Here is a 13,629-nt window from a genome sequence, read left to right as displayed (position 1 = left end):
TTTCACTGATGGGTAGTTTTTCCATTGAAAGCATTTTATAACTATTTATACTTGCTGGAATTGGGTTTGGTTCAGGGGTGAAATGCTACTGGTTCGGACCAGTTTGGCTGAACCGGTAGCGATGGTGGCGAGTGGTTTGGAGAACCGGTAGCGACGGCAGCACAAGGCTCTGCACACCCGCCCTGTCATCGTTACTGCCTGGTTTTAACCAGGAAGTAACCTGTTTTTTACCCTCTGTGCATGCCCAGAAGGGTTTGCGCATGCGCAGAGGGTCCACGCATGCACTTCCAAACCGGTAGGGAAGGTAAGTAGATTTCACCTCTGGTTTGGTTGCTGGAATTGGGTTGCTGGAATTGGGTATGTCTAGCTTGATGAAAAGAAGGACCAGGGGTGACATGATAGCAGTGTTCTGATATCTCAAGGGCTACCACAAAGAAGAGGGAGTCAAACTATTCTTCAAAGCACCTAAGGGCAGGACAAGAAGCAACAGGTGGAAATTAATCAAGGAGAGAAGCAACCTAGAACTAAGGAGAAATTTCCTGACAGTTAAAACAATTAATCAGTGGAACAACTTACCTCCAGAAGTTGTAAAGTTGTAAATATTTGCCCCCTCCAAAAAAAGGTTTTGAATTTTAACCTATCGCCAAAACCAAAATTGGCTTGGCTCTGATTGTTACTGGATGAAAGGCAATTTTAAAAAAAAATCAGGACCATAAACTGGATTGGGAAGGTGGGGAAAAAATCCCATAAAGCTATTGCAAATCATTTCAGTAAGTCATGGAAGTTGAGCTAGACTCAAAAGAGAAGATACCAAGAGGTATCTTTGCTTGTCCCACTAACTGACCTGGAGTTTAAAGAGGCATCTTTAAGCAAAAACATTTTTTCTTTACCAAGGACTTACCTACAGTATATCATTCTAAAAAATGTTGCACGTTTTGTCTTAAAGCAATAATATTTTAATCCATATTTTATACCTATATTATTTTTACAAGCATTTTCATGCACTTGTAATTTTTACAGTGATGTCACATTTTACTATATGATACAATGTAGATTTTGTTGATTAAATTGCTCTCTGTCATAGCAATTTGGCTTAAGAAAATAAAAACTAATGGCTCCAATTAACATGTTAACACACACGTTTGACACTTCACAACAGGCCTTATCTTAAAATGTTTTATATAGAAGTCTTTATATTACTGTTTTTGCAAATCAAGTGCACTTATTAAAATCTATTGCAGAATTGATCCAGACGCACTTCTAGTTGATCTTTTATTAGATTTACATCCTGTCTTCTGCACAGAAACTCAAGGCAGTGTACGTAGTGTTGCATCCTTTTATTTTCCCTCACAACAATGATCCTGCAAAGTAGTTTCATTTGAGTCATTCAATGTGTTTCCATGACTGAGGAGGACTACAACCTGGGTCTTGCTGCTCCTAGCTTTCACTTAAACTTTGCAGGCCTGCAAAACACAACCTATTAGACCAATGGCAAGTTTCCCATCACTTTTAATGGTGGCAACTACTCCTAAACATAAAATACTATAGGTTGACATTTTTCTGACTAATATGGGCTTACAGACATCTTCAAAGCTTCCTGCAAGAGTAGAAAATGAATAACTGGAAATAAGGTAACACAAAAACAGCGAAATACTGTTTACATGAAAACTATTTATAAAGTTAGCCCATCCTTTGACCTTGGAGCTGTTTCTAAGAGATTTGTTAGGAAATAAGGAGAGCTTTGAATATACTACTTCAAAAAGCAAACAGGGATATCTATCATTTCCTCAAAACAATGGGAATTGAACTATGAGAGCCTTAGGGCCTCAGCACTTCTTTCTGACAATTTATATACCAGTGACTTCAATCAGCTTTCTATTCCAACAATACGAAAAAGGCTAAATTCAAGTTGAAATTCTCAACTTCAAGCATTTATTTAGCCAAACAACAGAAGCCTTCTTAATATGGCTTTGGGGTTAAAACAAAATAAGCAATGGTTTTCTGCTGCATAAATTTCCAGGCGGCTTTAGCTATGTTAAAACAACAAAGCAAAAACAACAGAGTTTTGTGACATCTTATACCCATGGAACTCTGCCGTGAGAGAGAAGTATTATTACACACATCCCTGTCAGTGGGGAGGGGAAAAAGGATAAAAAAAAAAACTTCAAAGGGAAATGAAATTTATGAAGCGGACAGTGAATCATATCCTACAGATCTCAATGCAGTGGACTTTGGATATAAAAGACAGAATCAGAATTTCAGACAATATAATAGACTTTCTCCCAGAAATGATCTAAGACTGTTGTGGTACTAATTAGTCTAAACAATTTTATACATCTTAACATAATTTTTATATTGTTATGCACATTTTATCTAGATTTTACACACTATGTACATTTAATCCATTGCTCAACATCCCATCCATCATTTATTCACTCACCTCTAGCAGACACTCCTTCCTCCTGGCTAAAGTCAAGAATTTACTGTATTAGCAAAACAACTGCTGGATTGTGAGATACTCATTATTTTGATTGATATGCTGTCTAATGCATATAGCATGATAAAAAAAAATGGTCCTTTTTTGACATGGCTTAAAGCTGGCTTATAACCATACCTGTTTGAAGGCTATTAACCACTGTTCCCTGTTCAGACATAATGAAAAGCTATGTTCAAGGACGACTTGTCAATTTGTTTTTACGAAAAGAAAGAGGCACAGATGGCACAAAGGTGCCTATTATTTGTACATATTCTGGTACAATAATTTGGAATGTGGTTTTTCAAATACCTCAGGATATGATAAAACCCCTGGTTCTTGAATTAGAGAAGACAAGAATTCTAATGGAATACCCCTATATTAATAAAACGTTCCTCTATTATGTAAATTATTTCCAATCTATTCATATTCCAGTCTGTTGTGGTGGTGGTTAGAGCTCTGATCAGAGAAACACTCCCCTGCACTTCGTAACAAAGTACCACTTCAAATGACCTCAACAAGGATTTTAAAGACAATTGCTAGACAACCTTAGTATTCTAACATATACTAAACATTCATCAAGCTATTTCCTTTCAAAGCACCGATATCCTTCACTCTACCTCTGCATACTTGTTTCTCCTTGCAATCCATCCCTGCCTTTATCATGTTCATATTCCACTTCATATACCCTGTTTTTCCGAAAATAAGACATCCCCTGATAATAAGCCTAATCAGGCTTTTGAGTGCTTGTGCTAAAATAAGCCTCCCCTCAAAAATAAGCCCTCCCCGAAAATATTTAAACGCAGAGCTAGAAATCAGGTAAGATGGCAAGAGGAGCCCCATCTTGCTCCATGTGCCCCAAAATAATAAGACCTCCCCAAAAATAAGGCCAAGCGCTTATTTCGGGGTTCAAAAAAATATAAGACAGGGTCTTATTTTTGGGAAAACACGGTATTGCTTTTTGTCCTTTAAATCTTATCCTTCTTTTTTCTGGGATTTCGTCAGCTGCACACAATCATAATGTACTTGGTCTCTGTCTTCTTCTTAATAGAGTCACCTATTTAATATATTTGATTTGTGATTTGATTCTCATTCACTCTCTCTGTATGACCAAATCTCCACTTATCTCTTTTGTACTAATAATTCACTTTTGCATTTAATCCACATTCATTCATTCAGCATTTAAAATCATTCTTGACCTGACCTGTTTTTGCCTTACCACAAATTTAAGCACTCTATTCCTATTGCATTCAATTTATTTTTATATTTGCCCTGCCATAGCCAATGCTCGCCTCTATATAACAAAGTGAAGAGAAACACACTTTTATACACATTTTTGCTTCTCTTGTCAAACACTGAGACTTCACAAGATGGCTGCTGACTCTTTCATGTGTACCAATGTATACCCCATTTATCCATTTCTTTTCTATCATGGTAGGTGACAAATTCAAGTAATAAACACAAGCATTCCTTGTGCAAAAGGGATGTATCTGTCAGACAGCTTCAAGATGCATTCATTTATTGTTTGTTTGTTACATATCAACTTCCTAATACAATCATCCAAAAATTCCTCAGGTGATTTTTTTTTAAATCAATAAATAAGCCCTTCTAAAAGACAAGTAAAAGACAAAGTAGGAGATATAAATGTCGATTCATCCAAATTACAGCAACCTACACCTCAAAGTGCCTGGCAAAATAAAATGCCATTTAAAGAACTACCAATTCTCCTTTGGCAGCCATAACAGAAAAGGGTCAAATTTTATACCATTTCACAGCTCCTTCTTCACAGTTCCTGAAGAAAATCCTATCCTTTTCTCATAGCGCTTTAATCTTGCAAGTCAATTAGGATAGGGGTCCCCAACCCCCAGGCCCATTGGGAACTGGGCCACATAAGTGAGCAAAGCTTTATCTGCACATGCATGGGATTTAAATAGTACATGAAACCACATAATCCCAGGTTTGTGGAAAACAATTTTCCTGTGGAACCAGTCCCCAGTGCCCAAAAGGTTGGGGGCTGCTGAATTAGGATATAGCAATAGCAGTAGCACTTAGACTTATATATCACTTCACAGTGCTTTACAGCCCTCTCTAAGCAATTTACAGAGTCAACATATTGCCCCCAACAATTTGGATCCTCATTTTACCAACCTCGGAAGGATTGGTCAACCCTGAGTCTGGTGAGATTCGATCTGTCAAACTGCAGGCAGCCGGCAGGCAGCAGAAGTAGCTGCAGTACTGCATTCTAACCACTGAACCACCATGGCTCATATCAAAGTAATTGAAATATGTGAGTAAGGATTAATATTATTTCAAACAAAGAGATAAAGAACCCCTTCCCAAATTAATTTCCAAAATGGCAGCTATCTTAGTTATTTGCAATGAAGAAATAAAATTTCAGCATCTCAAAAATTAAAATTATGATATGATACTTGACAATCTCAGTAACAAGCTCTTGATCCCACTTGATGAATGCCAAGAAACCAGTTTTTTATATAAAGGATTTCTGGCCATATTTCAGTTCCATTATAGCCATAATACAATTTGCCCATCAAAATTTCTAAGAGGTTCACACAGCTGCAATAGAAAATGAACAAAAAAACCCAACAAAGATTAATACACACACACACCCCAAACCTAAAATTGACTAGACTTGCTCAGGTGCAAGACTACTTTCTGGCTTGCTGAAAGGCCAAGATTATTAAACTAAGATATGTCTTAACGTGATAGATGAATACAATCTTTTCACTTCCCTACTGCTGCACAATGGAGCAGTAACGTTCTTATGATGGCCCTTCATCTGTATGGCCCCAATTCTGCTTCTATTCACTGAACTGTTTTTTTTTTTAAACTTTGGCTTCGTTACATTTAAGGCAGCATAAACAAGTTTGTTCTTGACTTAGCAAAGCTCACTATAACAAAATGTTTTTGAGAACATCAGCTGTACACTATTTTTGTGCTATCCTAATTAGCACATATACTAATTTACAGATGCAAATTTCACATGACCTCAAAAGACTCCTACAGTAGTATAAAAGGGAACAATTTTGAAGAACAGAAGTTCAGTCCTTCAACTGTTCACATTTTTGACAGAGCTGGGAGCCATGCCTAAAGTCCTCTGCAGAGCTGGCGTTTTATTGAATTTAGAGAGTCCAGTGAGCGTTATGCTTTATTGATTTATATCCCATCTTTCATACAGAAGTACAAAGTGAAATGCACAGTATTCTATTTTTCCCCATAACAACCACCCTATAAGGTGGGTTGGGCTGAGAAAGGATGTGCAACTGACCCAAAGTCATCCAGGGAGATTCTATGGCTGGCAGTTATAAGAGTTGGGCCTCCCTGAAGCTAGTCCATACTTTAACTGCTGTGTCACAATACTGTCATACAGGTAGTCCTCCAGTGTCCAATGACACTGAAAAAAGTGACATGACCATGTTTCAACTTTAAAACCTTTGTAGCATCCACATGATCATGTGATCAAAATTCAGATGCTTGGCAACATGTTCATACTTATGACTGTTACTCTGTCCCCAAGGTTATGTGATCACCTTTTGCAACCTTTTGACAAGCAAAATCAATGGTGAAGACAGATTCGCTTAAAAACTATGTTACTAGATTGTTGGGGGCAATAGGCTGACTCTATAAACCACTTAGAGAGGGCTGTAAAGCACTGTATAAAGTCTAAGTGCTATTGCTACTAACTTATCAAGTGCAATGATTCATTTAACAACTGTGGCAAGAAAGATCATAAAATGGGGCAAAATTCACTTAAGAGAAATTTTGGCCTCAATTGTGGTAGTAAGTCGAGCACTACTTGTACTGTGTCAGGAACCTTTTGATAGTTGAAGGGTGCAGTTAATGGGGCAATAAGACCAGATGCCACGCATGGGAGGATCAAGATTTTCTGAATGGATCTTCCTTGGGGTGGGAGAAGTGTTTTCTTTTTCTTCCTTCCCCCCCCCCTTTTTTTTTTTAAATGATCATAAAGTAATTACAGGAGCTGTACTTCAGTTTTTGTGTTGAGCGTTCTCCACTTTACAGTAGCAGGAAGTTATAATTCTGATTTTCGGTGAGACAGTAACTCAGAAAATAAAAAAGGAGATTCAGGAACCACATGCACCCCTGAAGTTATAAGCTGCCTGCCCTGATGTACAGGGCAGCTAATTTTCCTATGGTTGCATAGTAGTCAATAAATAAATAAATGATGAAGCATTCAGGAAGCATCAAAAATACCATAAATTGCTTTGCCAAAATATATACATAAGTAATATACAGCCATCATTTACCACCTTATCCTCTACGATGCTGTTCCTTGCTGTTTATCTCTGGTCAGTGGTTGAATGGCTTAGATACAGGGGATATAGTCATTGAACCCTTGTCATGGTCAGACCATTCTCTCCTCAGACTTGACTTCCTGACCGCTACGCCCCACCGCAGGGAGGCGGAACCGATTAGGTGGTTCCGCCCCAGGCGCCTGATGGATCCTGATAGGTTCCAAATGGAGCTTGGGCCATTTCCTGAGACTCTGGCTCGCGACTCGACGGAAGACCTGGTGGCCGCCTGGGATAGCTGCTGGTGCTTTAGATCGGGTCGTGCCTTTGCGGCCTCTGACCCGGCGCCGAATCTGCCCAGCTCCTTGGTTCTCCGAGGAGCTGAGGGGGATGAAGCGCCGGAAAAGACGCCTAGAGAGCAGTTGGAGGGCTAATCGTTCCGAATCTGACCATACACTAGTGAGGTCTTATATCAAGACCTACTTAGTGGCGATAAAAGCGGCGAAGTGTAACTACTTTACTGCTCTTATCGCGTCGGCAGATAATCGCCCAGCTGCCTTGTTTAGGGTGACCTGCTCCCTTCTCCATCTGGAAGCGCGGGAAGACCCCTTGCAAGGACGTGCTGAGGATTTTGCGCATTATCTGCACGATAAAGTCACTCAAATTCGGGAAGGTCTGGACTCTGACTGGGTGGATTCAGGTGGGTTGTCCGAGGTGTGTCTTGAGAATGTTATCTGGGATGAGTTCGACCCTGTGACCCCCGAGGACGTGGATAGGATGCTGGGGAGGCTGAACGCAACCACATGTTTATTGGACCCGTGTCCCTCCTGGTTGGTGCTGGCTACCCGGGAGGTTACACGAGGCTGGCTCCAGAGGATTATAAACGCTTCCTTGAGTGAGGGTTTCTTGCCTCCTGCCTTGAAAGAGGCGGTATGAGGCCCCTCCTCAAGAAGCCCTCTCTGGACCCAGCTGTTTCAGCAAACTATCATCCAGTTTGCTTTCTGGCAAAGGTTGTTGAGAGTGTGGTGGCGCAACAGCTCCCGCAGTACCTGGATGAAACCGTCTATCTACATCCGTTCCAGTCCAGCTTCAGGCCTGGGTACAGCACGGAAACGGCATTGGTCGGGTTGGTTAATGATCTCTGGAGGGCTTGGGACAGGGGTTGCTCCTCTGTTCTGGTCCTATTAGATCTCTCAGCGGCTTTTGATACCATTGACCATGGTATCATGCTGCGCCGGTTGGAGGGGTTGGGAGTGGGAGGCACCGTTTTACAGTGGTTCTCCTCCTATCTCTCCGACCGGTCGCAGTCTGTGTTGGCTGGGGGGCAGAGGTCGACCTCAAGGCACCTGGTTTGTGGGGTGCCGCAAGGGTCGGTCCTCTCGCCTCTCTTGTTCAACATTTATATGAAGCCGCTGGGTGAGATCATCCATGGTTTCGGGGTGCAGTGCCATCTGTACGCTGATGACACTCAGCTGTACATCTCCACCCCAGACCACCCCAATGATGCCCTTGAAGTGATGTCCCGGTGCCTGGAGGCCATGCGGGTCTGGATGGGGAGGAACAGGCTCTGACTCAACCCCTCCAAGACTGAGTGGCTGTGGTTGCCGGCGTCCCGATGTAGCCAGCTGGTGCCATCGCTGGCTATTGGGGGCGAGACATTGGCCCCCACGGAGAGGGCGCGTAACTTGGGTGTCCTCCTGGACGCACAATTGTCTTTAGAAGAGCATATGACGGCCGTGGCCAGGGGGGCTTTCTATCAGGTTCGCCTGATACACCAGTTGCGTCCCTTTCTGGATCGGGACTCCTTATGCACGGTCACTCATGCCCTCGTCACTTCCCGCCTGGACTACTGCAATGCTCTCTACATGGAGCTCCCCTTGAGGAGCACCCGGAGGCTCCAACTGGTGCAGAATGCAGCCGCGCGGGTACTTATGGGGGCGACATGGCGCTCCCATGTAACACCTCTCCTGCGTGAGCTGCATTGGCTTCCGGTGGTCTTCCGGGTACGCTTCAAGGTATTGGTTCTCATCTTCAAAGCGCTCCATGACTTAGGGCCCGGTTATTTATGAGACCACCTTCTGCCACCGATAACCTCCCACTGGCCAATACGCTCCCACAGAGAGGGTCTCCTCAGGGTGCCGTCGGTCAGGCAATGTCGACTGGCGACCCCCTGGGGAAGAGCCTTCTCTGTGGGGGCACCCGCCCTCTGGAATGAGCTACCCCCAGGGATACAACTGATCGCAGACCTCCGAACCTTTCGCTGGGCTCTGAAAACGTTTTTATTTCGGCAAGCCGGACTGGCTTAGAATTTTTATTGGTGAATTTTATGGGTAAGGGGTTTTAAATTGGGGAAAGCCATTGGATTTAATTTTGTTTTAAATGCATTTTAATGCTTGTATTTGATGTTTCTTAATCTTGGCTGTTCACCGCCCCGAGTCCTTCGGGAGAGGGGGCGGTATCAAAATTTAAAAAATAAATAAATAAATAAATAAAATAAAAAACTAGGTATATATAGTCCTTGACTTACAATCATAACAGATTCCATTACAGTCATACCTCGAGGACTACAGTATCTTTATGTGGAAAGCAAAAGTACTTTACTTTCAGGTGTTTTGCAGCTCACTTCCATCTAGCTGAGATATTTCAGGTGCTTTCCTATAGTATATCTAGTTGCCAGAACAAATTTCTATGAATGTGCCTTATCTACTAATGCAACTGAATCTGCAGAATCTTATTCTGGCTACTGGAAATGCTGTGAGAGAATTCTGAAGCAATAGAAAGTGAAACAATGCAGATGGAAGAGTGCAACTGCTCTGAAATGGTCCTTTGCTCAAAGCTCTGAAGCCAAATCCCTCTAAACCTATAAACAGCTCTAGAAAATTTCCCTTTCCTGTGCTGAGAAAGAAGGCTTAAAACCAGCAGAAGGTATTGCCATTAATTTCCAATTCTGCAGCCTGGGAAACCTGTAGTTTATTTCCATCCAGCTTCAATGATTTTAAAAGACTGCCCATAATTTTGGGCAATTTTGGTACTAAAGTGTTACTTAAAGTTAGCTTATGAAGACAAACATTTTTACACACAAACTTGGTTTTCTTTGAGGTAAAATTAATTATGCCTTATTTTTCCCAAACAAAAAAGCAGAATTAATCAATTTTAGAAAAGAATATTAAGTAGTCTTCCAGTCATACTGTAGTTTGACATTCAGGCATTTTTGCAACGGTTAACCATAGCTTTCAAGTACATACAAAACACAGGGATTATAGTTAAATCCTTCATGATTGCCTTTTTTCCCTCATACAGGAGCTGCACCAGTAGCACAATTTATTACGCAGAGATACGATTCCTAAACCAGATCAGGAATTGCAATACTAATTTCTACATTCTGGATTGCTTTTGTGGTCCTTCCCATCACTTCATTTATGCCAGGCAATTCTTGTTTCAAAATTCTAGTGTGCAATGATAAAGATAAAAGGTCAATATTAAATGAAGACACAAGTAGCAAATAACCTATTTTTAACATATATAAAATGTCTATGGTATATCCTTGTTTCTTCTACAGTTAATTCAGATTTGGATTGTGACAAGTAATCCTCTTTCCAATCATTTTTATGACATATGTGATGAATAAAAAAAAGTTAAGAGAGAAATCCTATTTAGAAATAAACATCACTGTGTCACAGGGTACATATGAACACTCAAATACATTTGGAGGCATTTAGTTCTACTCTTTAACCATTTATATAATAAAGAGCACTGTGGAAAAAAAAGTAAGTAAAACAGAAACAAAGCAGTAACTTACATTTTGCTTCTGAAATATTCTGATTGGGTGACCAAACCAGCATACCGAGATTCTCTCTCTCCTGAGATCGCTTGGTAAGTTTAGCTGACAAGAAAATAGATATAAAATGTGTTAAAAGAAAACCTCCCCATGTTAATGCTCATCCCTTCAAAACACATAACAAAAGAAACAGGAATATTCCTGTAGAAAAGAAGAAATAGGATTTCTATTTTGGGAATAGCGTTTTGCAAAAATGTACCATCTTTGCAAGATTTTAGACCAATCTTTCCATTCACACAAATAACCAAAATGTGTCCTGGAGGAACAACTGAAGATGATAAAACGGGGAAATGTTTTGTTTTGTTTTTAAGTTTGTGCATTTTTCTTTTCTGCATTGTATGGGGATATCCATGTTAAATTGCAGGTATGCAGCAAAGGCTGCTATTTTATTCGTCCTGCACTGCTGGCCAAGGGGAAAACAGAAAGCCAGCAAAGACAATGCTGCCTGCATTGTGTCAGCACAAACAGCCGGGTCAGTTATTAATACTGGCGGCGCCAGCCATTACAAATATATAGATATTCAGGAAATTGCCTTATACTAAGTCAATCTCCTGGTCTACCTAACAGAATATTTTGAACTACATTTTTGTTAAATGCTTCCTTTTTTAAGCGCCTATAACTCTTCTCCTTGTTGTTTGGGGGCAGAATATGATGAAATGTACAGATACTGTGCAAATATCTATACGAAGGGAACAGATAGTTCTGCCCCTTCCTGAATGTGGAGGAACAAACAGTGGAGAACATAAGCATACCATATTCACTAACTGATCTGTTTGGTTAAATAAATAAATAGTTAACTGAATCATATCATAGGGAGCACAGCTATTACACTGTATTACCATGGAGCTGCTTGAGTTGTAACCGAAGGGCTGGGCAGTGCTTCGGATTCAATCCCCAAAAAGTGCTTTGGAGCACATGAGAGTACAAATTAGGCCCTCTCCCAGCACCTTAAAGCAGTTTCATTTTTTCCCTAAGACCGCAAGAAGCCCTATACAACCCCAAGTGGGAGGGGCTGCTTTAAAGTATTGCAAACTAGAACTGTGTTCATCCTCCTGTAAGTTTTGAAACATCAACAAGTAATCCTCAATTTACAATAGAAATTCGGACCAGAATTTCCATTACTAAGCAATTGGTGGTAAAGCATGAATCACTTTACTTAGCAAAGGCAATCCCTGCAGTCCCAATGACCATCATTAATTGAATCGGATAGCTGTTAGGCAACACAATTTCATTCTGACTTCCCACAACTGAAGTTAGCAGGAAAGCCAGCAGAAACTTGCAAATCCCAGGCCCACAGATACTACCAGGTGTGGGGTTGCTACCAGGTGTGGGGAGTGAGTAATAGGTTGGGTGGAGGTGAAGGAAGGATCAAAAAAAGTAAGCAAGAAGAGGCAAGGCACAATATGAGTCCAGTTTTTTGCTAAATTCAGTGCAAACCTTTTGAAGAAATGCATATTCTGAGGTCTGGACCCTAATTTATTACAGTGTTTCCCCAAAAATAAGACATGTCCGGATAATAAACCCAATCAGGCTTTTCAGCACATGCAATAATATAAGCCACTCCTGCAAAATAAGCCCCCCCACCAACTACTTACATGCATGCACAGCCGGTCCCGCCATTTCCTCTGGTTCCTTGCCGCGCAATCAAAATGAGTTGAGGCAGCGAGGCCGGAGGGGAGGAAAGGGGAGATATGCCCTCCCTTCCCTGCTCTTCACACCAGCCGAACGGCCCAAAATGTCCCACCCCACCCCAATGGCAACAGCAGCATGGCTGCTTCCCTTCCCCGCTGTCTCTTTATCAAGAGAGGTGGCAGGTGGGGCAGGGGAGAAGCAAGACGCGTTTCAAGCTTCATCGTTTTCCTCACCGTTGTGTCCAGGGAAACACGCTGTAAAAGAAAACGGGCATTAGACTTACCTTGAACGCCTGTTTTCATTGAAAGGATGTGGCATCGTCCAGACATGGGTTGCTTCAGTCAGATCTGCTGTTGGCTGAGTCATATTTTTTGACCACGCCCTTTGCTCCTCCCTTTCAGGCTCAGTTTCGGCAAATAAAGGCCACAAGAAAAATCTCCAACAGAAACCAACACCGTTAGAGATAGGGGCTGGTCTAATACGGCAACTGGAAAACAAACTCCTTGAACATTAGAAAAAAGGACCGGGTACAGGCCCTGAGACAGAGGGAGGGGCTGGACGATGCCACATCCTTTCAATGAAAACAGGCATTCAAGGTAAGTCTAATGCCCATTTTCCATTGATGGTTGTGGCATCGACCAGACATGGGACATACCAAAGTTTTGGCAGTCCTAAGGGCGGGATGCCGAAGGGCCTGGAGAAGCCCCGGTCTGATGCACCTGTTGCAATACCCTCATGCCAAATGATGCTTCAGCTGAAGTGAAAACATCTAAATTATAATGGTGAATAAATGGTGAGGGAGTAGACCAGGTGGCCGCCCTGCAGACCTCCTCAAGGGAGGCCTGAGTTGCCCAGGCCGCTGAGGTAGCAGCACTCAGCGTGGAGTGAGCAGTAATGCGCCTGGGAACAGGAATCGCCTGGGCTTGATATGCCAAGAAGATGCAAGCTCTGATCCAGCGACCAATTGTCACGGAGGAGACCTTATACCCTAAAGAATTTGGTAAAAATGAAACAAATAAGGCCTCAGATTTTCTGAAAGGGGAAGTTCTCTTAATGTAAATTTTGAGAGTCCTCCACACATCTAAGGTGTGCCACCTCCGCTCCAAGTCATGAGAAGGCCTTGGACAAAAATTAGGGAGAACAACCTCCTGAGTCCTGTGAAAGAGGGAATTTACTTCAGGGATAAAGGAGGGATCCAGACGCAAGACAACAGTGACAGGTCTGAAAACACAGAGATCTTCTCTAATAGAAAGGGCTGCCAGCTCAGATATGCGGTGAGCTGACGTTATGGCCACTAGGAAGGCTACTTTAAGAGCGAGGAAATGAAGGTGGACAGTACGGAGAGGCTCAAAGGAAAACCAGTTAATGCCTTAAGCACTTTGGACAAATCCCAAGTGGGGTATCTATGAATTGAA

At 41.8% G+C, this 13,629-nt stretch overlaps 1 protein-coding gene across 2 annotated transcripts in view; it reads right to left on the bottom strand.

The window, feature by feature from the left end:
- RCOR1 (REST corepressor 1) overlaps positions 1–13,629 on the bottom strand; it is a 174,305-nt gene that overhangs the window by 103,894 nt on the left and 56,782 nt on the right. For both annotated transcript variants that reach the window (XM_070931568.1, XM_070931569.1), the window contains exon 3: positions 10,544–10,627. In XM_070931568.1, coding sequence (XP_070787669.1) covers positions 10,544–10,627 — 84 coding nt within the window. The remainder of the gene's footprint in view (positions 1–10,543; positions 10,628–13,629) is intronic.

The sequence above is a fragment of the Pituophis catenifer genome, unplaced genomic scaffold (genome assembly GCF_029215685.1).
Source record: "Pituophis catenifer annectens isolate HBS135680 unplaced genomic scaffold, rPitCat1.0.hap2 SCAF_1, whole genome shotgun sequence".
In the NCBI taxonomy this organism is placed as follows: domain Eukaryota; kingdom Metazoa; phylum Chordata; class Lepidosauria; order Squamata; family Colubridae; genus Pituophis; species Pituophis catenifer.
The sequence above is the reverse complement of the archived record's forward strand: the minus strand, read 5'-3'. Positions and strand labels throughout refer to the sequence as shown.